Genomic DNA, 21,444 nt, shown 5'->3' on the forward strand with positions numbered 1-21,444 from the left:
CTTTAGGTATGGGTATTTTGTTTTCCTTTTCTTGTGTTTGCCTGCCGCCGCCTCTTGAAAACCCTTTAAGTTTTCTATAAATCTTCATGGGTAAAAAGGAAAAGAGCAAACAAAGCAAAACATCATATGGTAATTCCTTTAAATAATAATACAGAAAAAAAGAAACAAAGGCTTCAAATAACTTCAAAGAGTCAATATCAAAGAAGCTAACTTTGGCTATGTCGAAGTTTATATACCCTTGCAGTCTTTGGCAATAATATTGTGTGTATGCATGTGCTCTGTTGATTTGATGATGACGTAGTAGGCAGCAAGCAGCGCTGCCGGCAGCGGTTGAACCGATTTATATTGAGTGTAACTTGTGTTCTATTTATCCGATCAGATTCAAATCTTGGGACCTGAGGTTTTATAGCCAATACCAATACCAATGCCAATGGGGATACTCAAATTTCTGCAAAAATGTTTTTTCTAGAACTATATGATATAGTAGTCCGATCCTAATAATTTTCATACTTTATCTTAACCGGGTAATAAAAAGCCCCAAAAAAAGCGTCACAAACATCTGACCAAGGGTATAAAAAAAAAGAATTTTTAGAAGAAACTATGCTTAATGTGGAAAAATACAAATAAATATCACAATTATTATTAGCCCTAAACAATAAATTGGGTTTGCTCTAGCGGATCTTAGTCAGAGGACATTGTGAAAATTTAAAAGTATAAAAGATTGATTAAATATTTATCTAAAACAAATGTTACCATTTGATATACAAATGCATTGATTTATGATATTTATGTGTGTACCTATGTATCACATAAATAACAAGTGGTATTTTATTTCATAAGTTTAATTCCATTTAAAATCCAGAACAGAAATAAACAGGACCTGACACAACATTAAAAATTTTAAATGCTGCAAAATTGAGTTTTTGTCGGGAAAAGATTAAAGCTGTCCAAATGGCTGATTTGTATACACAAGCTATATGTATGTATGATGCATATGTTTTTGTGTATATACATATAAAGCAATTTCAGTGAGTGTTGTGGGTGGTGGTTGGGGATTTTGAGGTGAGGGAGCTTTGGGGTTAAAATGCCATAAATAACGAAACAGTCGGCAGTCAGCACATAAAATATATCAGCACACATACAGAAGCAAAGAGCCGGCCGGGGAATACATACATACATACATACATACATACATACATACATACATACATACACACACACACACACACACACACAAACAAACACACACTTTCACACAAGGAGAACATAGACTAAGCTAAGCTTTAGTAGGTGGAACGACAGCAGCGCCATGTTGGGCGGGAGAGCGCACAGAGAGAGCGAGAGAGAGGAAGAGAGAGCAAGCCGCCAAAAAACTGCAAATGTGAGAGCAAAAATCGATAAAATCAAGGGCAGACAATTTGCTGCTGCGGCACTGTCTTCGGGGGCTGCGCTGCTTTTATGGTTTACAGTAAAGAAGAAGAAGACGACGCCGACGACAGGGGAGCAGTAAGAGAGAGATAGGGAGGGAAAGAGCCAGGGCATCTTTAGGCGCACGTGAGGCCGCTGTCTCTGTCGCTGCCGCTGCTATTTTTGTTGTAGTTTTTGCTGCTGTTGCTGTGGGTGGTTGGGCCAGGCATTATTATTGTGAAAGTTTTTTCTCCTACTCACTCTCTCTCTGACTATCTTGTTCTCTCTGATGGCAGTAAAATGTAATGGGTAACAGAAGAAGAAGCAGAAGCAGCATGGAAAATAATCATTTTCATTTCTCCTTCTCCGTTTTCCCTCTTCTGTTGCTCCTTCTTGTTTTGGTGCCTTTTTTGTTTTTTGGGCGGTGCCTGTGAGCAAAAATATTTTCTAACTGTTCATGGAGGTAGAGTGCAACCCAACCCCAAGCTACAACAAAAAATTCTTTAGGGGTTGTAGGTATATGTATGTATATATAGGGTACCCATTATGCCCCCAACTTTTTCTATGCCACTCCCCTTTCCGATTCCAAAACTTTTGGGGGCGCTGTCAGCAACAGCGAAGAGGCAAAAAGTATTTTGGGCTCATATTTATTTTCTTCGTTTTTCTCCTTTTGCTCTCCCTCCCTTCCTTCCAAAAGTTCTGGCGATGGGATATTGGCAGGATATTGTTTAGAAGAAGAAAAAGTAGAAGGCGCGCCCATATAATTTAATGTGTGTGGAGTAATAGAAAATGGCGTCTGCATTTAAATATATACATATGTATTTCTTGCTTCTTGGCCAGGCAAGGACAAGGCAGGATGGCAAAAGGAGAAGTTTTCGGTTTATGTGTATTATCTTAAAAACTTTTTGTTTTTGGTCCTTCCCTATCCCTCTCTCTCTATCTCTCTCTCGCTCTCCCCCAATTCCCTTTTTCTATGTGTGCGTATTAAATTAATGTGAAAATGTCAAATTTTGTTAAGCAAATTTGTTGGCCTAAAGTGTGTGTGTGTGTGTGTGTGTGTGTGTGTGTGTGTGTGTGTGTGTGAGGGGGGGGGGGGGGGGGTATGCCAGGCCAGCCCTTTGGCGCGGTAAATGTGCTTGGCTTTAAGTTTGTCCTTTAAAAGGACAAAGGAAATTAAAGCAAGGTTACTTTTCTATAATTGAGTAAAATTGGATACTAATTGGGTTTGATATATATGTATTTTAATATTTTCTGAATAGAGAACTCAGTTTAATATACGAAGAAATTTGTTGCATATTTTAAGGAGTTTTTCCATTGAATAAGTGAATGGTTTCTTAATTAAATGATTTAAAGGTTTTACTTGATTTTTTAACTAAAATTCTCTAAATTTACTAAAATGTTAGATTATTATGAATTCAAAACTGTTAGTTTAAATTTAATACTTAGAAAATAAAAACAAATTTATTTTCAACCTTTAAATTTTTAGCAATTATTGGGTTTTTTCTTTGAATACACATAATATGAATTTTAATTTAGATAGACAGTTTTATTTGGTTTACCAGTTTATACATATGCTCGATTTTCTTCTTATAATCGATCTTATGAAAAATCTAAAATTATAAGGCTACACGACTAATTGTCCTAGCACTAAAACCATTTTATACATTTTCAAGTTCCCCCTAATAATACATAACCGGGTGAGCTCTACGAGACTAAATAGAAATATGCCAACCAGACAGTGTGCAACATATTGCCATTTTGTATTCTTTCAAGAAATTACTTGAATTGTGTTTGAAATTAGGAGATGCCACAATTATTTCCTTTGTCCAGAGTTAATAATCAAATATTTCAAATAGATTTAATAGGAACTAGCTTCCATGAGTTTTGAACTTTTTGAATTACAACATTTTATTTGCTCTACTATATAGAGAAACGGACTACAATTTAAAGCAAATGGCAATGCACAATCATTTGGTTTATTCTTTAAATAAATAGTCTATATTAGACTCTAGAATTGATTAACTTTTGGCTAAATCAAAATTCAAGCTGATTAAATGTTTGACTTAAGGCAAAACGTGGCTGTGATTCAACAACAACAACAACAATTAAGAGACCAACTTTTAGTGAAGCAAAGTGAAATGTGGCAACGTCGAGCAAAACGATGTCGACGACGACAATGTTGAAAGAATGCCAAAGTAAAAATGGGCGCAAAAACTAGTTACAAATACACGCACAGGATGGAGGGAGAGAGGGAGGGCGGATTGGAGGGAGGCGGGTGGAAGGAGCTGGAGAATGCAGTAGGAGGTGGGCGGCGACAGGCGGGGCATGGGGTAGACACACACAAGCCCAAAAAGCAACTGCCACCCACTGACCTGGCACGTAACACCACCCTCCCTACCTCTCCACCCCCTCCACCACACAGTCGTCGTTCGTCGTCCTCGTCGTGGAGCTTGGGGCGTTGTTGCCGCATTTTTATCACAAGAAAGAGAACGACAGAGAGGAGGAGAAGAGGAGGATGGAGGAAGAAAAATTGTTATCAAAATGTGCGTTGCCAGCTGCTAAAGGCGAAAGAGTGAGAGAGCGAGAAAGATAGATTGAGGCTTTAGAGGAGCCGGCTAAAGAGTGGGCGGCGTGGACGGGTCTATGTAGTTGTGTTTGTGTGTGTGTGTGAATGAGGTCGCCAGATGGGAAGAAGGGGAAGTAGTAGTAGTAGAAGAAAAAGTTGAAAATGAAAATAATGACAAGCAAAGAAAAAGAGACGAGCAGAACATAGGACTGGAGGGAGAGAGAGAGAGAGAGAGAGAGAAAGAAAAAAGGTAGGTAGATAGATTGTTAAAGAGGGTTGCCAACTGCGGGGGGAGTAAAAATAAGATGTCGAGGGGGGTTTATTTTTTTTAAGGTGGCAAAAGCATTTTGAAGCTTTTGTCTAAGTGGGCGGTTTTTCTTACTCTGCCCTCCCCACCCACCACTATCGCCCTCGTTACATCTTTCCTTCTTTCTCTGCTTCTGTTGTTTTGTTTTGTCTACAGAACAGAAAGCAAAACCAGAGGGTCGGGGCTAACTTCGACCGCGTCAAAGTTTGTATACCCTTGCAACATTTTTGGTAACTCTTTCCTTACCTATAGCCATCAAAAGTGGAAAAACGTTTAAGCTAAAAAGGCTAATGTTTGCGAAAGAACGGCCTACATAGGAAATAACGGAGTTATTGATGAAAGTCACTGTTTTCCACCGATCGTTCCTATGGGAGCTATATGATATAGTTACCCGATCTTTATCAAATTTGGCACAATCATTAACAGATAATATTAAACTAACAAATGTTTAATTTGAAAGCAATCGCGTCAAAAGTAACGAAGTTATTCACCAAAGTCACTGTTTTCGAAAGATCGTTCCTATGGGAGCTATATGATATAGTCACCCGATCTTGATCAAATTTGGCATGGTCGTTTATATGTGTAATTAACTCACCAATATTAAAATTCACGACAATCGCTCAGAAAATAACGAAGTTATTAAGAAAAGTCACTGTTCGTGACTTTGCCTTTTGTATGGGAGCTATATGATATAGTGATCCGATCCGGCTGAATCCGAGATATACAACGCCTCAGTATATACAAGCCTACATGCAAAATTTCAGCTCTGTAGCTCTTACGGTCTAGGAGGAGTTTGCGTTGATCCAGACGGACGGACGGACGGACGGACATGGCGATTTGAACTCGTCTCGTCATGCTGATCAAGAATATATATACTTTATATGGTCGGAGATGCTTCCTTCTGTGCGTTGCACACTTTTGACCAAAATTATACCCTTTTTGCAAGGGTATAAAAAGAAATAAAGAAAAGGACAACAAAAAATGTTGCCTGTGGAATTTTGCGCATGTACAACAAATGCAAATACATAATACATAAGATAGATGTGGGTGTATATGTATGTGGATTTACTACATACATATAGAAATTGATATCGATTTTCTTCCTTTCCATGTTAGACAAAAAAGAATGTCAAAAAGAAGCCTGGGAAGGATGTGTTGAGGATATGTGTTTCGTACGTCTCTTCTTGTTTATGTTTATGACTTTTTAGCATACGAGTAGCAGCAGCAGCAGAATGTATCTCAAAGATATGTACACATATATATAGATATGTGTGTGGGTGTGCGTGTGTAGGGGACTGCTGTCTTGCTATTACCTAAATAAGCTATGCCATTTTCTGCTTCCAAGAGAAATAGTTCTATTTTGGTAAATATGGGTATGAACCACCCCCACTCACCCCTCACTCCACCCTCTTTTTGGTATTAATGAAAGTTAGATGAACTTTTGACTTAAACGAGACAACTGATGCCCATCAAGGTTCATCATCGGGGACCGAAGGATAGACACATTTACAGTGATATCAAAAAAAAAAGTTATGGACTTTTAATTTTAATTTTAATAATCCATCTTAACTTTAATAACTGAAGTTTGCATAAGAATTAAAGTAATAAATATAAACATTATGTTTATACCCTTGCAAAAAGGGTATATTAGTTTTGGTCAGAAGTGTGCAACGCATAGAAGGAAGCATTTCCGACCATATAAAGTATTCTTGATCAGCATGACGAGACGAGTTCATATAGCCATGTCCGTCCGTCCGTCTGGATCAACGCAAACTCCTCCTAGACCGTTAGATCTACAGAGTGGAAATTTTGCATGTAGCCTTGTACATACTGCAGGGGTTGTATATCTCGGATTCAGCCGGATGGGACCACTATTTCATAAGCTCCCATACAAATGCCAAAGTCACGAACAGTGACTTTTCTCAATAACTTCGTTATTTTTATACCATACACCCATAGGGTGAAATGGTATATTAAAGTCGCCAAAATGTATGTAACAGGCAGAAGGAAGCATCTCCGACCCCACAAAGTATATATATTCTTGATCAGGATCAAAAACCGAGTCGATCTAGCCATGTCCGTCTGTCCGTCCGTCCGTCCGTATGAACACCTAGATCTCGGAGACTATAAGAGCTAGAGCCACCAAATTTGGTATGCAGTCTCGTGTAGTATGTACGCTTATCGAGTTTGTTTCAAATTTTTGCCACGCCCCCTTCCGCCCCCGGAATTTACATAAAACTGTTTTTCTTAAAAAGTATGGCAGATAGAGACATCAAATTTGGGTTATATACTTGTTTAGTAAGCGCGCAGAAAATAATTGTTCCAACTTTTTGCCACGCCCCCTTCCGCCCCCGGAATTTACATAGCTCTGATTTTCTTAAAAACTATGAAAGCTACCGACATTAAATTTGGTATGTAAGTTAGCTTAATAGACGCGCAGATATTGACTATTTAAAAATTTTGCCACGCCTATTTCCGCCCCCGAAAATTAAACAAAACTGATTTTCTCGAAAACTAACAAAGCTAAAGTCACCAAATTTAGTATGTATATTGGCTTAGTATGCGCGCAGAATACATATACAGTGAAACCTCGATATAACGAACTTCGTTATAACGAAAAACCCAATATAACGAATTTTTTGTTAAGTCCCTTGAAAGGACTAAGGTTTTACATTTCAGTACCTATAGCGAATCAATAGATATAACGAATAATTTTGCGATCCCCCTCAGATTCGTTATATCGAGGTTTCACTGTATTTTAATATGTTGCCACGCCCACTTCCGCCTCCATAATTTAGAAAAAACCGATTGGCTCTTGCAATTTTTTGACCATCGCGATCAAATTTGGCAGACTAATAAATCTTATCTATTTCTATCAAACTACCAAATTTGATTGAAATCGGACTAGAAACGTGCAAAATATGCGTATCAACGCAGTTTGATGCGCGATCCATAAGGGCAGGATTGGCCGTTGCCTAGTGGCGGCGCTAGAGTGCTCGTGTGTTTGTAGAGTGAGCGAGATAGCATATGGTATGAGGCATGTTAAAACAATTTAATAGACATACATTTGGTTTTCGAAATTTTAAATATTTGTTTCACCTGGTGTATGGTATACCCAAGTCGGCGAGACGACTTACTTACTTCATTTTAGCTATTGTCGTGAAATTTAATATTAGAGAGTTTATTACGCTTGTTACCGACTGTGCCAAGTTTGATCAAGATCGGGTGACTATATCATATAGCTCCCATTGGAACGATCGATTGAAAACAGTGACTTTTGTCAATAACTTCGTTACTTTTGACGCGATTGCTTTCAAATTTAACATTTGTTAGTTTAATATATCTGTTAATGACTGTGCCGAATTTGATAAAGATCGGGTTACTACTCATATAGCTCCCATAGGAACGATCGGTGGAAAACCGTGACTTTGATCAATATCTTCGTTATTTCCTTCTTCCGGTCGAAGTTAGCCCCGGCCCTCTGGTTTTATTTTATTTAGCAATAAACAAACAAAAACATTTTATTATTGCTGGTAGGACATCTTTTTTAAGGCATTTTATCTATTTAAAGCAAAAATAAAAACTCTTTAAAGTAAAATTAACTAAAGGACAAGAAAATCACAGTTGTTCCTTATTAAACGGATTTATTCTACTAATGATTACTAATTTGAGCGTCCAGATGACGAATCTGCAGTCAGTTTTTCGCATCAGTTCTATGTAGTCCTTGACAACTTTCCTTACCACTTTCCTAAGCATCTTTATTTAGTTTAACATATAATTAGATCTAAATAAAATCTAAAGTCATTCTCATATCCTGGAAGGTACATATAACCTAGTACTCTACACAAAATCCATCTTTGGCCCACGTGGGAATCCCTTCGTGGAATGTTTATAGGATCGAGATGCTCTTATTTACTCTTGGACAACTTCTGATATTACCGCTTATGAAAGGAGGTATTAAGAATAAAATATTCGTCTGAAAAATCATTTAACACTTTGTTTTGTACCTTGTAAAAGGGTATATTAAAGGCGTTCAATTGACGCTAGAGCGAGTAAGAAGCGACTGTAAAACAGGGTATTCCCGAGTATGCCCCTTTGGCTTGCTAATGTGTTGATTTTTTTGGGTTTGACTGACAGGCAGGCAGACAGACAGACAGAGAGAGAGACGCCAAGCCGGCAGTTTGTCTTGGCTCCATTTTCAAACACATGTCTTGGATGGATATTGTTTGGTGCTCCTTTTTCCATTTTTCCATTTTTTCTTTTGCCTTGCAGCAGCTGTCACACAATGTGGAAATGTAGAGCGAAAGAGGTTTCCAATTTACACCAGTCAGTGGAAAAATTGAGTTGAGTTCCTTTGAGTGCAAAATTTGGGCACGTGTCAAAAAAAAAAAATTTAAGAGAATTTATGTATCTTCTTGATTTCGTATTTTTTTCTAAGCTTTCTTTAAAGCTTAAATTTAAAAAATAACTGCCCCACTCATGGGAGGGAGAAGGGAAAGGGAAAGGGGCGCGGTGTTTGGGTGTTCTGATAGGGTGGTTGGCCTCACACAATTCGATTTTATGCGAAGCCCATTAAATGAAGGCAAAACGCGGCACGAAAATTCACAAAAACATGAGAGAGAGAGAGAGAGAGAGAGAGAGAGATAGAGGAAGAGAGGGTAGTGGAAGAGGGGTGGGGCCAGGGATAGAGTATAGACAACCTCAATTTGTTGTAAATGGCATTGATTGGAACTGATTGAGTAAATGACTCGACTCGAAACGAAACGAACCGAAATACGTTTTTCGATGAATTTTTCATTTTGTTAACAATATTCGGAGATACAAAATAAATAAATAAATATATCAAAAGGTGTGAAAAAGTAAAATTACTGTAAATTATTAAACTTTACTTATTATTACTATTATGTATTCAGATCGTTTCCACAATAAATAAAACACTTTTGTTTTAGCCCACTTTTTGCAAAAGAATGCAATAAAATTATTCAAACGCTAATGTCAAGGTAAAAAATATTCAAATTATTTGACACATTCCTAAAATCATAATTGTCCTATTTTAAATTCAAAATCAGGAATATATGTACATATGTATCAAAAAGTTTCTCTAATGTGCAACGGCTGCATTACAACTTGTTCTCCATCTAAATAGAGAGATTCAAATACAACAAAAAATCCATCTAGTATGTATCTATGTATCTATGGGATACAAAAATAGTTTGCATTTTGGAAACTCGCTGCGCTCGTCGCTTTAAAGGCGGAAAAACTGAAATATCTGACAAAACAAAGCCATAAAATCCGTTGGAAAACCAAAAATAGACAACAAATGGAAAAGGAAAAAAAAAACTTGAAAAATTAAACAACTTTTACAGAAAATGTAAAACAGCAAACGAAATTAAGAAAAAACGAGAGAGAAAGAGAGAGCGAGAGAGAGAGTGGGAGGGAGGATATGTGGCAGAGCCTTCTGTAAAATATCGTTGACTGTTTAAAAAACTTTAATTTAAGAACTAAAAGTTCAAACGAAAATAGCCAACGAAACAAATAGAAAATTGCAACGCTAAGAATTGGGTATACCCTGTAATAAGTCCATTAAGAAATTGACAAATTATGTGGGCCCAAAAAATTTTAGTTTCAATTTTACAATAATTTTTGAGCAATTGTTTTTTATATCGAAACTTCAAGGACCAGAAATCCTACAGCAGCAATTTAAGCCTTTAAGGACTACGACAATTACAAATACAGGAACATGGTGAAAATATTTTTAAGAGAAATTTGGACAGGCAATTTTTAATAATCAATACGTATGTACATATGTACATACATATGTATGTACATATAAGATTTAAAGTATTATGACAAAGACAAAAAATTTCCCCAATAAAATATTTCAAATTAAAGTGATGGGTACCCAACATACAAGGGCGTAGCCAGGATGTCCGGGGGGAAGGGGGTAATTCGAATTAAATGTGAAATTTTCTATCCGAAAGTAATCGCGATCAATTTTTGTTTATATTTAAAGATCATGGCAAGAAACAAGAAAATGAAATTACATTTTTCTCTCTCTCTCTTTCGCTCTATTTCTCTGCCCATCTAACTCAATCGTTTTGAATCTTTTCTCTTACGCTCTCTGTTGTGTGTGTACTTTTTGACAGTTGAATGAACTCAAGCGTTTAGGCATTTACACACACACACACACAAACGCGCGCGTATGCATATATGTAGATACATATATTTTTTCGGTTTTTTTTTTAATAAATAAAATTAAAACCAACAACGCAAAGAAAGAAATGAAAAAGAAACAACAAAAAGGTAAAGGCAAGGCTGGTCACAGCATTGAAGATAAACGAAATGAAATACAAGAGTAACAAAGAAAAAGAGAGCAAGCACGAGATAGTCGAAAGGGGGGGCGCGGCGATGGGGTAGAGTATGCGGAGCACCAAAAGTAATTTTGTATTGTAGCTAGCTGAACCAAAAACAAAACACAAAACACAGCAACAAAATCAAATAAAAACTGCGTGTGGGATAAGAGAAGACAATGAAACGCAAAGAGAGAGAGAATGATGGCGACGGCAGAGGCAGCCAAACATTAAATGAAGTTTACGTGAAGAGTTGCCCCCCCTTCCGCTCAACTCCACTCCACTCCCCACCCCACCGTTGGCCAACCGCATGGTCCGCGCGGTTGGATAAAAACGTATTGAATGCAACAAAGTTTTTGTTGTTGTTGTTGTGGGGATGTTGTGTGTAAAGCAAGAATGAACAGGCAGCATTAGATACACATACAAAAAAATATCAGACAGCCGTCGTCTTAGAACACGTTGCGTCCCTCTCTCTCTCTCTCCCCACCTCCAACTCCTCTCTGACCATATCTCTGTCGCTTGTGCTGCGCTTCCTCTTCTCTGTGTGTCGCTCTATCTTTTATATATACATATATATGTTTTTTCCTTTATTGCTTGCTTTGTGCTTTTTGTCGTTTTTTTTTTTTGTATTTGTTGTATTATCTATGCTTTTGAGTTTGACGCCTGGTAAGGTCGCTTTTGTGTGTGTTTTTCCAAATGCAATGTTGCCGCTTTTCATTCAATCTTCCATGCATTTTCACTCTCTTCGTTTGATTAAGCTGACTAAGCTAAAAACTGAATTGAGTTCAGGAAAGGAACAGCTATGACTATAGATTACAGTTTATTGGTGAGCTTTATACATATTTATTTTTAGTTTATTTTAAATCGATTGCCACACTTATCAATAATTAAATCGATTATGTAGGAGTGCGATTAAAGTTTAAAACAAAAATTAACAAAAATTTAAAAACTCTAGTTGTTCTTTGAATTTGTTGAAAATTTAAGAAATGTTAAGGTAGAAAAATGCCGTAAGCCAAGTTGCTCCAACAATTCCAATTATGGCCTAGCTAACCAACTCGTTAAACTTGCTTGCAAGATTTTGATGAAGGAGGTGAAGGAAGGAAGGTAAGCCTAGACTCTGCTATATGACCTGACCTCACCACTAATATAGCAGACAGAGAATAACATTCAAAACACACATCGAAAAAGAGACAGACTGTTGTTGGACTTGTTGGCCAATTAAAAGACGACCTAGTAAATGGACAAAGAACTTGCAAAGGATTTAAGCTATGAAAATAACAGAAAGTTACTTTAATATCGTATCGTTTAAAAGTCTATTTTTAATGGTTTGGAAATAACTCTTTGTTACTCAGTTAAACCCAAATAAATATATGTACATATGTATATACTCATTTCGATTGCCTACTTCTTGTCATTTCAGAATAAAAAAAACCTTTGGATAAAATCAGTGCAACTACTGCAGGGTCTCAACACTTTAAAGTTTAAAACAAAAACAAACAACAATTTTCGTTAGATCATAAAGTTTTCATACAAGTTAAGTTAATAGAATTAATCAATCAGTTATTCAAAATAAGTTGCATGTAAAATGTTGGATAAATTTTTACTTTTATCTTTGCAAGTTCTTTTGTGTTTATTGTTGAAGTTTTTCAACATTTTGTTTTTATTATTTTCAGCTGTGTGGTTTATGCAATCTGGTCACACTAATTACGGCAAACAAAAACACAAAGCAGCAACAACAACAACCAAGCGAATATTTCGAGGTTGGTTCATTTGCCACTTCCGTTATTTATCAGCAAAAAAAAAAAAAACAGACTGAAGAACAAGAAAAATTGCCCTCATCAACAGAATAATAATCTTTTTTTTTTTTGCCTTTTTCCATTTATTACAATATTGCCTTTACAAAATCTTTAATTTACAAAGTTACACAAAAAAAAAATTATCATTTAAGAAATAAACAGCTTTAACTTACATTTTGCTTAGTCAGAGCGCGGCGTTGGCTCTTTTGTGTCTTTCTTTTTCTTTACTCCTCCGTTTTCTTACTTTCTCGCTCTCTCGCGCGCACTGGTAATTAACAGTTCGTTGTTTTGTTTGACATTTGGGGAAATAGAAAATTTTAGCGCGGAACTCTTGCTAGTTGAAACCTTTTTAGATGTATTCATGCACTAAACACTATATTTCACTTTTTTTTCTTCTATTTTCGTTGTTATAAGGGGGCTTGTTGTTGTTGCTGTGGAAGGGGAAGGAGCTGCAATAGAAATTTGTAATAATTTTTTATAAACTTTGCACATTTTCATCAATTGCTTTTTGGCTTTTTCTTTTATGTAGCTTCTTCAGCTGCTGTTGCTTATTTTCTACCAACACACTCGCTCGCGTGCACACACACATAAACACGCACACATATATTTACATATACAGAAGCATAAGCAAACACATACACGCGGACGGGCGCGTTGCTTCTTCTTTTTTCTTGCCTGTGCTGCTTTTTCTTATTGCCTTTTTGCTTTCTTTTAAATTTCATTTCATTCTTTGCTTTATTTTTATATAATTTATTTAAACTTTTCTTCACATACACGCACACACACAAAGACTTTTATTCATTATTTCTTTCTCTTATTCGCTTTTGCTCTAGCTCTTTCGCACCGCTTGCACCACCGTTGATCTGCCGACTCGTTCTAGCGCATGTCAGCTTTTGGAGTTGGGGGAAACAATAAAACTCTCTTGATTTTTAAAACTAATTGATTAAATTCCAATTTTCCCTCTTCCCGCACTACACTTGCATAACAGTCGAGGGCGGAATTTTTTTACATTGTATTAACTATTGTAATTAATTCATTTTTCACACTCTGCATGCCTTTTCCACACATTCACACATACACACACGATTCACGTCCATTTTCATTTCGCTTCACCAATATTATTTTATTATCAACTATTTATCTATTAAAAATTATACCATGCTTTCGTCAGGCTTTGTTTCCCGTTTCTTTTTAGATATTTTTTAATATTCTATATTGTATTTTTATTTTTTTCGACAGACGCTCCGACAGCACACAACTTGCCAACTCGCGAAAACAAAAACAACAATGTGAACAGATTTCAAAGGCATGAAAATATCAAATTTAGAGTTACCACTTTTACCAATAACATAAAACGTCTAAATAATGGGAAATACGGTCCTTTCAGACCATTCCCATGTTCTCCTCATTTATCGGGCCATTTCCACAATGATGCCGATAACTTATCGCCGCAACTTAGGCCTTAGCACTAGTAGGGTATCGTGCGGAGGATTGACTTTTTGAAGCATTTTAGCACTTGTTTGCTGGCACCCACGAATCCTTCACTCGGAATGAAGCCATGGGGCTTCATTATAGTACTTGCATATGTCCTGCATTTAAATTGGATATGTCTATGCCAACCTTAAAGTTTTTGCGGCTTATTCCCCCATAATCCCACCACGTTAGTGCCTCCAACTCCCTAATTCTCTTTTCTTCTTTATTCTCCCATTCAAAAAAGATATGTTGCATATATTTTCTGAAAATTTCAGGAGTATATGCAACTTGGGCGAGAAGTGGAGTCCTTTGTTTTGATTTAATTTATATCTACGAAATTATTTCTAAAATTTATTATTTGTTTAGTGGGTGAAATCTATGAAAAGGCCAACGCTTCGCTTTCTTAACACTGTATTCTACGGTTCTAATTGTCCAAATCAATTTTATTTTTCATTTTGGAGCTGATAAATACTGGGTGACAGTTATTTTGACAGCTCATTCAAATTTTTTTGAGACGAAAAGAAAGCACTTCATTTGAATTTATAAATTGAGCATACGGGTTTTAAAGATGGCATTCCGTCAGAAGTTTCTCTTGTCCTTTTTTGGAATCGCCATATTGCTGAGTGCTGGCGCAATATTGGCCCAAGTGATGACTGGCGTTGGTGAGCGTGCTGGCCTCGGATGGTTCCTGTACACCACTAATCCTTATATGTGGGCCGGCCTTGGAGTTGGATTGTCCTGCTCCCTGTCGGTGGTGGGGGCTGCCGTTGGCATCTATACAACGGGTTCAAGCATTGCCGGCGGAGGTGTTCGGACTCCCCGCATCAAGACAAAAAATCTCATTTCGATTATATTCTGTGAGGCGGTGGCTATCTATGGCCTAATTACGGCAATTGTTCTGTCAGGGAACTTGCATCACTCCAAAAGAAGTACCGTAATGAGCAACCGATCCCTAATGGCTATGAATTTATATACTGGATTTGCCACATTCGGTGCTGGTTTGGCTGTGGGACTGGTTAATCTATCCTGTGGCATTTGCGTGGGCATTGTTGGTTCCGGAGCAGCCTTGGCAGACTCTGTGAATGCGGCGCTGTTTGTAAAGATTTTAATTGTGGAAATATTTGGTTCAGCTATCGGATTGTTTGGGCTAATCGTGGGAGTCTATATTACGTCCAAGACTGAAATGGCCAGACCATAACATAAACATGCATAATAAAAAAAATATCTAATGTTTAATATATTGTACAACAGATTGATAGACTTAATTCTAATCGTCCTCGTCTTCATCGCTGTGTGAATCATTATTGACATCTTCTTCGCCGCTTTCCTCAGCATCATCTTCTTCGTCCCAATGTTTGATTTTTTTGTTCGTCATGAAATCTTCGCGTAAGACATTCCACTCGGATTTCTTTTTGCCACTTGATGTTGATGGGGCGGTTGTCGGCTTGTCCTCCCCATCGTCTGAGTCGGAGTCCTCTTCTTGTTCCTTCTTAACAGCATTGTCTATGGCTGTGGATTTGGCTCGTTTTCCACTCATCAGGACATCCAGAAATTTTCTTTTATTTATATTATTAAGGACTGCATCCTGGCGACTGTCCAAGGGGCCAGCATCGGCCAACTGTTGCTGCAGATCCTTTTGCTGTATGCGCACTGCATTGAAAAATTGGACCACTCCACGCGTGGCTACCTTTCGCAAGGTTCTCTCGCGCTCCATATCGATATAGCTGGGTTTGACACGCAACTGTAAAGGCACATTTTTGCGCTGTTGCTTGGTGAGTTGTGCATCCAGGGCAGATGTTTCTGGTTTAACATCCACCTCCTCGTCTTCCTCCTTGACATCTGCCTTTTCTATTTCAAAGCCAAAATCACGCTTCTTAGCATCCCCATTGCTATTCTTTGGACGGACAGCTGCAATACTATGCTTGGCACGCGCCAGGACAGTTTTGTTGAGTGTTTTGGGTTTAGTTGTCTTTAACACTTTAAGAATGGAATCTGCCCAACCGGCGTTACCCTCATTTTCGCTTGCCACGCTTCGATTATCATCCGAATCCGAGTTATTATCCGAGCTGTCTGCGCTGGGCGATGGAGCCTTTTTCAATTTCTTGGCGGTGATCAAAGCCATTGTTTTTAAATAGTTTTTAAACTGAAATCAAATGAACGTGTTTATCACGTTGTCGGTGATGACCACTGATGAAGCTTCTCCATCCCTGGACATATTTTTTAACGCTAAAAATAGCTACTACTAAGAAAACGCTATTTCGATCTATGTAAAAACATATTTATTTTCATAGTCGTTCCTAATGCATTACTTTTATAATGCATTGGTCATTTAATTAGCATTGAAAAATAATATTGCTAATGACATTTTTTTTTAATTGGCATTAAAAAAAGTTGTTCTAACGAAATTGATTTTCATTGCCATTGAAAAGAAATAATTTGTATAAAATTTTTTTCATTGGCATTGAAAAAAAATTAGTAATAAATTATTTTCAAATTACTCAAAATTTTAGTGCCAATGAGTAAATGAGTTATTATTAAAAATTATTATTATATTCACGAGACTCTGTTTGTACTTGAACTTAATTCTTTGGTTCACTTTGGAACCAGTTTTCTTCAATCGCTCGTAAACGACAAAAGAAGCCAAAAGGAACAAATTAAATTTACTTTTGTATATTAAAATAAATATCATGATAAAACTAAAACTAGAGTCTTTGGGTCATCCAACTCCCAGCGATGTTGCTCTAAGTAGTAAGTAATGGTGTTATGTCATTTATAACATAATTTAATCTATTCTTCGATTTATGAAAGACCGCAAGGAATTTGCTAGCACCATACTCTGGTTGGAGGATCAAAAGATTCGTCTCTATACCATAGAAGATCGTGAGAAATTGCGTAATATAGACAACCTGAATATATGGGAAGAGGGCTATACAAAGTACTGCGCCGATCTGAATATGCCTCCCCTAGAAAGTCAATGCGAGCAGCTGACATGGATTTTGGGACATGCCATGCGACTGGAATTTCTGGATGATCCTGGCTTATACGAATCGATCAACAGCAAACAGAGCCAACCACAAGGTAATAACAAACAGCAGCCAGGAGTACAGCAAAATGTTCAAACAATTTTTGATGGCAAAATCAATGGTAATTAAATCAGTCCCTGAGTATGCATTTTAAATGTACATTTCATATTAAGTTCAGGAAAAGGAATTCATAGCTGGGGTTCGTTTGTTGGCCAGCAAATTAAAGATACCACATCATCCCAATCATTTGGTTCAACTGGAGGCAGTGGCTCGCGTTGTACATGAACGTCTATCACCTGCAGCTAAAAACAGGCAACCAATTGTTGGCACTCCATTTCCTTTCGATAAAGGTAACGATGTGGTTTCGCCCAATGATCCTGTCCTGGACTATCCTATGCGCGTATTGCGCTTATTACAAATCCAAAGCCTTCGACAACTGCAAACACAAATCAACGAAACAATCGTATCTGTTCAAAATTTGACGGCCAATCCAAAGACTGATACCAAACTGGGAAAGGTTGGCCGCTAATTAGACTCTAAATATACTTATATTTTTGTATTTCAACTAAAACAAGTCTGCACCCTTAATAATAATACTTAATACTACTAACGCCTGGCATAGGGCCCCAAAGGATCTTCGATTTTTCTGCTCGCGGTTGGCATTTTATTTTCCGGTTGCGCTGGTTTAAGAAAGTTTGCATCAGCCAACCGAGCGGCGCCTAAGAATCCAGCAGCTGAAGCAATACATCAATCTTAGTTACAGGGACATTAGGTAAATTAAAATTGACGCACCTGCAGCCAAGCTTTTCATTGTGTAATTCTCAAAAGGTCTGTTCCGACGTTTGGCCTGTGCAAGAAGGAAGGCTCCAATGCCCATCATGCCAAAACCGCTTATCAATCGACAGGCCCAGCAATCCGCAGACTCGGAGACATTTTCCTTATACCACGTTGATAATTTACCAATCATTTTGGATTTGTATTATTCAGCTTTTTCGACAAAAAAACAAAAAAAAAAAAAAACAAATGTATAAAACTTGTGTTTGACATTTGTTTGGATAATAACAGCTGGTTCCAGGGATGGCGAATAAGTAGTTCTTTTCCAACATCTGAATAAAAGTAAACAAACCATTTAAAATCTCTAAAAAAAATTGTGTGATCAAATTGATAAATGAAATTAAAAAAATGAGCATTGAAGACAACCATAGAAATGATGCCATGCTAATGGAAATTTTGCAGAATCGCAAAACCATCACTGGATTTCTGGACTCGATGTTTGGCTTCCTTCGGCGCAAGTATGTATAATCGCTTATGTTTCTCTGAAAAGGGCAATTAAATTGAACAAAATCGAATTCTCAGCACTGATTTCTACCATAATAAGGCGAATGAAGCTGATCAGCTTGGCTTTCCTAGGGGCATGCGGGATCAGTTGGTGTTTGGAGCCTTGCAACGTTATGATACTGATGCATGGAGCTCAGCAGGCAATCAGGATGCAGAAGTCGAGGATAATGGCCCTACAGTCCCACCTGCCATTGAAGAAATTACCATCAATACTGAGGAGACCTCTGAAAGTGAAATGAAGTCAAAACACTTAAGTTTCTCCCCCAGCGACTGCAAAAATGGAGCCTGTTTTGATACCTATTGCTGGTCACAAAGTCAAAAAGATTTGGAAGTTTATGTAAAACTTCCTCCTGATCTTAAAGCAGCTAAACAATTATCTGTTGATATAAAATCCCACTTTATAAAGGTATCTGGCAAATTCAAACCAGACCAACAGATCATTTTGGAAGGAAATCTTAGCCAACGCATAAAACATAATGAGGCCGTGTGGACTATTGATCAGGACACACTCATTATTAGTTGTGGTATGTAAAGTCGCAGAAATCTTTATTTATTCATAAACACAGTCCATTCCTTAGACAAAACAAAGGAACTTTGGTGGGACAGACTCTTTGAGGGCCAGCCAGAAATCGATACAACAAAGTTGGATTGCGAACGTTATATAGATGAATTACCTGAAGACTCCCAAGTGGCCATTGAGAAGCTAAGGGTCCAGCAATTAGCATCGGATCAGAAGAAACAACTTCAAAGTCCTGAACAAACTAAAACAATGGAACGTTTAAAGATTGCCTGGGATGCCGAAGGCTCACCATTTAAAGGACAGCCCTTTGATCCTTCAATCGTACAAATGAGTTAGTCATTTTATTTTTAAGTATTATACAAGTTAAGAAACGAAACGCTTAAACGTTAAATGAGAATGCTTACTGAGTTTTTAATTGAAGTTTTTTGCGCTGCAATTGTTGTTGCTGATATGCAACATCTTTGTGATCTGTCGACCAAGCCACATACATATAAAGGGTCAACACAAAAGCCAATAGCAACCGATCCAAACTCATGACATTCGTAGCAAATAGAATTAATGTCAAACCCAAAAATGATGGATGTCGAACATGAGAGTACAGATGACGCAACTCCCGCGCCTTATAGGCAAGTGGATCTCCATAGGCCTTGAGGTCATAATACGCTTGCTTAATGCCCAGCAATTCAGGCAGATCCATTATAATGGTTCCCCCAAAGATTATGGTCCAACAGATGCCGTGGGTCACGACAAAAGTCCACCAAAGTGGAGCACTGTCGTCCACATTGATTTGCCATAACACAATCGACTGGGCAGGCTGCCAGTTTTGGAGTAGATACTAAAAACACAAACATGTAAATATCTCACTATTGTTGTTGTTCTCTTTTAACTTACATGTAAACAAATCGATGACGTCAGACTATAAATAGAACGCTCAGCACCCGACAGGTGCAGTTTGTGAATGAAATTTTTCACTAACGCTGACTTAAAGATGCTATGCTGAAAAATGAATCCAATCGAATATATCGTATCGAAGACTATTGGAGCAAAAGCGGTCTCAAGACGGGATCTGTTGTCCAGTAAATTAAAAATCCAGGTGTGTGCGTTTGATATCGAGCGCGGTGTCGAAAGAAACCACATCAATTTACCGACCACATAGAAAGTGTAGGTCATAATGATGAGTGACCAAAATAGTATAATAAATTTGGCAAAAGAAGCCATTATATAAAAAGATTAAACAAGTTTCTTGTCCAAAATGCAACTGCAACAAATATTTTTAAAGTCAAAACACAACCAGTGCTGCCAACTCTTCGGGGCTAAAAAATGCTAAATTACTTTGTAAACCTGCTAGAAACGGCTAGATCAAATTCAAAAACTTCATAAAAATTGTCATTTTTTTGTTTTAGTAAAATATTTTTTTGTTTGAAAATTGATAGACAATTATTAAGCTCAATAAAGTCGATATTCTCCTCAAGAGTATAGGTTGTTTGTTCCAATTAAATTTAAATACTTTGGAGGCACTTCAAATTTGTGGCAACATTTATTTGATCTACGCAATCCATAACTGTAAACATTTTTAATATTGTGCTAAAATTATTAATTACCGTATCTGTAAAATCGAATTAAGTGTGTCTATGTTCATTGAGTTCCTCCGCTTTGGTTTTATAATGTTCATCTGACTAGACACTCGTTTGACTTTCGCGTTTGACCACGGTAGCGATAGTATGCTCAAGACAAAAGTAGCTAATGATTTAAATCGGTGATTACCACCCGAATCCACATAATTGTTTGCTTCAGCCCAAAATTTCAAGGTACAATCCGTACCGCAGAACTAGCTCTTCAATCTGAGTGACAGGCAATTTGAAATGGTTTAGGATTTTGGCATTCAAAAAAAGAAGGCTTCATCAAATTCATGCTATCGATTAATGTGATGCCCACGATTCATAATTTTAAGCAGTGCTGACATAAGTTAAAATAATGCTATGCTAGATCACAAATTTTCCAGTTTAAAAATGCCAGATATGGCCGGAAAGAGGATAAGTTGGCAGCACTGAACACAACATTGCTCGCATTCGAGCGTTTTACTTACGCGTTTTTAAAATGCGAAAGTTTTAAATCACATCGATAAGGCAACTCTCCATTCGCAATGTAAGGCAACTCTATTAGTTTCTGGCAACCTTGTTTGCGAGTAAAACGCGCGAAAATGAAAAACGCGTGATTAAAACGCTCGAACTAGTGCTGCAAAATAATCGATATTTTGAAGTATCGATATTAACGATATTTTAAGAGAAAAATATCGATATTATCGATGTATCGCCACCCCTTTTTTTTATTCAATATATTTTATTTTATTATAAATATTGCTAAATGGATCAAACAACTAATTTCAGGAGTAAGATAAAAACAAAAATCAAACAAAATCGCATTTATTTTATTCATTTTATTTCAAAAGGTTTACTTTATATTTTCATTGAACTTAGAACTTGTAATATATATTTAAACTGAAAATTGAAATTTAGCCGTAGAAAACTAAAAAATTAATTTACAATGAGAATGCTGGACGTTCGATTGGGATCATTAACCTAATAATGTTAAATATAATGGCTGTTTGATTAGAAACTAAGGCAAAACCCATCGTTTTTTCTTCCAAAAAGTTAACTTGTTGAC

General features: G+C 37.1%; 6 protein-coding genes across 8 annotated transcripts; 3 read left to right on the top strand and 3 right to left on the bottom strand.

Annotated features, from left to right (window-relative positions):
- Window positions 1-14,251: 14,251 nt before the first annotated feature.
- Window positions 14,252-15,164, top strand: LOC6650726 (V-type proton ATPase 21 kDa proteolipid subunit-like). The gene has a single exon (XM_047009541.1). It carries the CDS (start codon window positions 14,468-14,470, stop codon window positions 15,095-15,097), a length of 630 nt encoding a protein of 209 aa, XP_046865497.1. The 5' UTR covers window positions 14,252-14,467; the 3' UTR covers window positions 15,098-15,164.
- On the bottom strand, window positions 15,113-16,096 carry LOC6650727 (RRP15-like protein). The gene has a single exon (XM_002072753.4). The coding sequence runs from the start codon at window positions 16,019-16,021 to the stop codon at window positions 15,167-15,169; it is 855 nt and encodes a 284-aa protein (XP_002072789.1). The 5' UTR covers window positions 16,022-16,096; the 3' UTR covers window positions 15,113-15,166.
- Window positions 16,097-16,504: 408 nt separating this feature from the next.
- Window positions 16,505-17,556, top strand: LOC6650729 (RNA transcription, translation and transport factor protein). Of its 2 annotated transcripts, XM_002072755.3 has the most exons (3): window positions 16,505-16,647; window positions 16,708-17,043; window positions 17,096-17,556. In XM_002072755.3, exons 1-3 carry the CDS (start codon window positions 16,587-16,589, stop codon window positions 17,449-17,451), a joined length of 753 nt encoding a protein of 250 aa, XP_002072791.1. In that variant the 5' UTR covers window positions 16,505-16,586; the 3' UTR covers window positions 17,452-17,556. The 2 variants fall into 2 exon arrangements, with proteins under 2 accessions (XP_002072791.1, XP_023036346.1); XM_023180578.2 differs by lacking the exon at window positions 16,505-16,647 and having other exon boundaries at window positions 16,828-17,043; window positions 17,101-17,556.
- LOC6650728 lies at window positions 17,452-17,968 on the bottom strand. Its single transcript, XM_002072754.4, has 2 exons — window positions 17,715-17,968; window positions 17,452-17,656 (listed from the first exon to the last, which is right to left on the bottom strand). Exons 1-2 carry the CDS (start codon window positions 17,887-17,889, stop codon window positions 17,529-17,531), a joined length of 303 nt encoding a protein of 100 aa, XP_002072790.2. The 5' UTR covers window positions 17,890-17,968; the 3' UTR covers window positions 17,452-17,528.
- Window positions 17,969-18,005: 37 nt separating this feature from the next.
- Window positions 18,006-19,177, top strand: LOC6650730 (nudC domain-containing protein 3). The gene is made up of 3 exons (XM_002072756.3): window positions 18,006-18,214; window positions 18,279-18,784; window positions 18,839-19,177. Exons 1-3 carry the CDS (start codon window positions 18,105-18,107, stop codon window positions 19,114-19,116), a joined length of 894 nt encoding a protein of 297 aa, XP_002072792.1. The 5' UTR covers window positions 18,006-18,104; the 3' UTR covers window positions 19,117-19,177.
- LOC6650731 (nurim homolog) lies at window positions 19,038-20,072 on the bottom strand. Of its 2 annotated transcripts, XM_023180576.2 has the most exons (3): window positions 19,672-20,072; window positions 19,185-19,615; window positions 19,038-19,093 (listed from the first exon to the last, which is right to left on the bottom strand). In XM_023180576.2, exons 1-3 carry the CDS (start codon window positions 19,996-19,998, stop codon window positions 19,066-19,068), a joined length of 786 nt encoding a protein of 261 aa, XP_023036344.2. In that variant the 5' UTR covers window positions 19,999-20,072; the 3' UTR covers window positions 19,038-19,065. The 2 variants fall into 2 exon arrangements, with proteins under 2 accessions (XP_023036344.2, XP_002072793.1); XM_002072757.3 differs by having other exon boundaries at window positions 19,087-19,615.
- Between the last annotated feature and the right edge of the window lie 1,372 nt (window positions 20,073-21,444).

This window comes from Drosophila willistoni, chromosome 3R, assembly GCF_018902025.1.
Source record: "Drosophila willistoni isolate 14030-0811.24 chromosome 3R, UCI_dwil_1.1, whole genome shotgun sequence".
Taxonomy (NCBI): domain Eukaryota; kingdom Metazoa; phylum Arthropoda; class Insecta; order Diptera; family Drosophilidae; genus Drosophila; species Drosophila willistoni.

Coding starts and splice junctions, on each gene's coding strand:
- LOC6650728 (XM_002072754.4), bottom strand. CDS start 17,889: ATGATTGGTAAATTATCAACGTGGTATAAGGAAAATGTCTCCGAGTCT. Junction 17,657..17,714: donor AATGAAAAGCTTGGCTGCAG/GTGCGTCAATTT, acceptor GTATTGCTTCAG/CTGCTGGATTCTTAGGCGCC.
- LOC6650726 (XM_047009541.1), top strand. CDS start 14,468: ATGGCATTCCGTCAGAAGTTTCTCTTGTCCTTTTTTGGAATCGCCATA.
- LOC6650727 (XM_002072753.4), bottom strand. CDS start 16,021: ATGGCTTTGATCACCGCCAAGAAATTGAAAAAGGCTCCATCGCCCAGC.
- LOC6650730 (XM_002072756.3), top strand. CDS start 18,105: ATGAGCATTGAAGACAACCATAGAAATGATGCCATGCTAATGGAAATT. Junction 18,215..18,278: donor TTTGGCTTCCTTCGGCGCAA/GTATGTATAATC, acceptor TCGAATTCTCAG/CACTGATTTCTACCATAATA. Junction 18,785..18,838: donor CACACTCATTATTAGTTGTG/GTATGTAAAGTC, acceptor TCCATTCCTTAG/ACAAAACAAAGGAACTTTGG.
- LOC6650729 (XM_002072755.3), top strand. CDS start 16,587: ATGATAAAACTAAAACTAGAGTCTTTGGGTCATCCAACTCCCAGCGAT. Junction 16,648..16,707: donor CAGCGATGTTGCTCTAAGTA/GTAAGTAATGGT, acceptor GATTTATGAAAG/ACCGCAAGGAATTTGCTAGC. Junction 17,044..17,095: donor TTTTGATGGCAAAATCAATG/GTAATTAAATCA, acceptor TTTCATATTAAG/TTCAGGAAAAGGAATTCATA.
- LOC6650731 (XM_023180576.2), bottom strand. CDS start 19,998: ATGGCTTCTTTTGCCAAATTTATTATACTATTTTGGTCACTCATCATT. Junction 19,616..19,671: donor CGTCATCGATTTGTTTACAT/GTAAGTTAAAAG, acceptor TTGTGTTTTTAG/TATCTACTCCAAAACTGGCA. Junction 19,094..19,184: donor AAACTTCAATTAAAAACTCA/GTAAGCATTCTC, acceptor GTACGATTGAAG/GATCAAAGGGCTGTCCTTTA.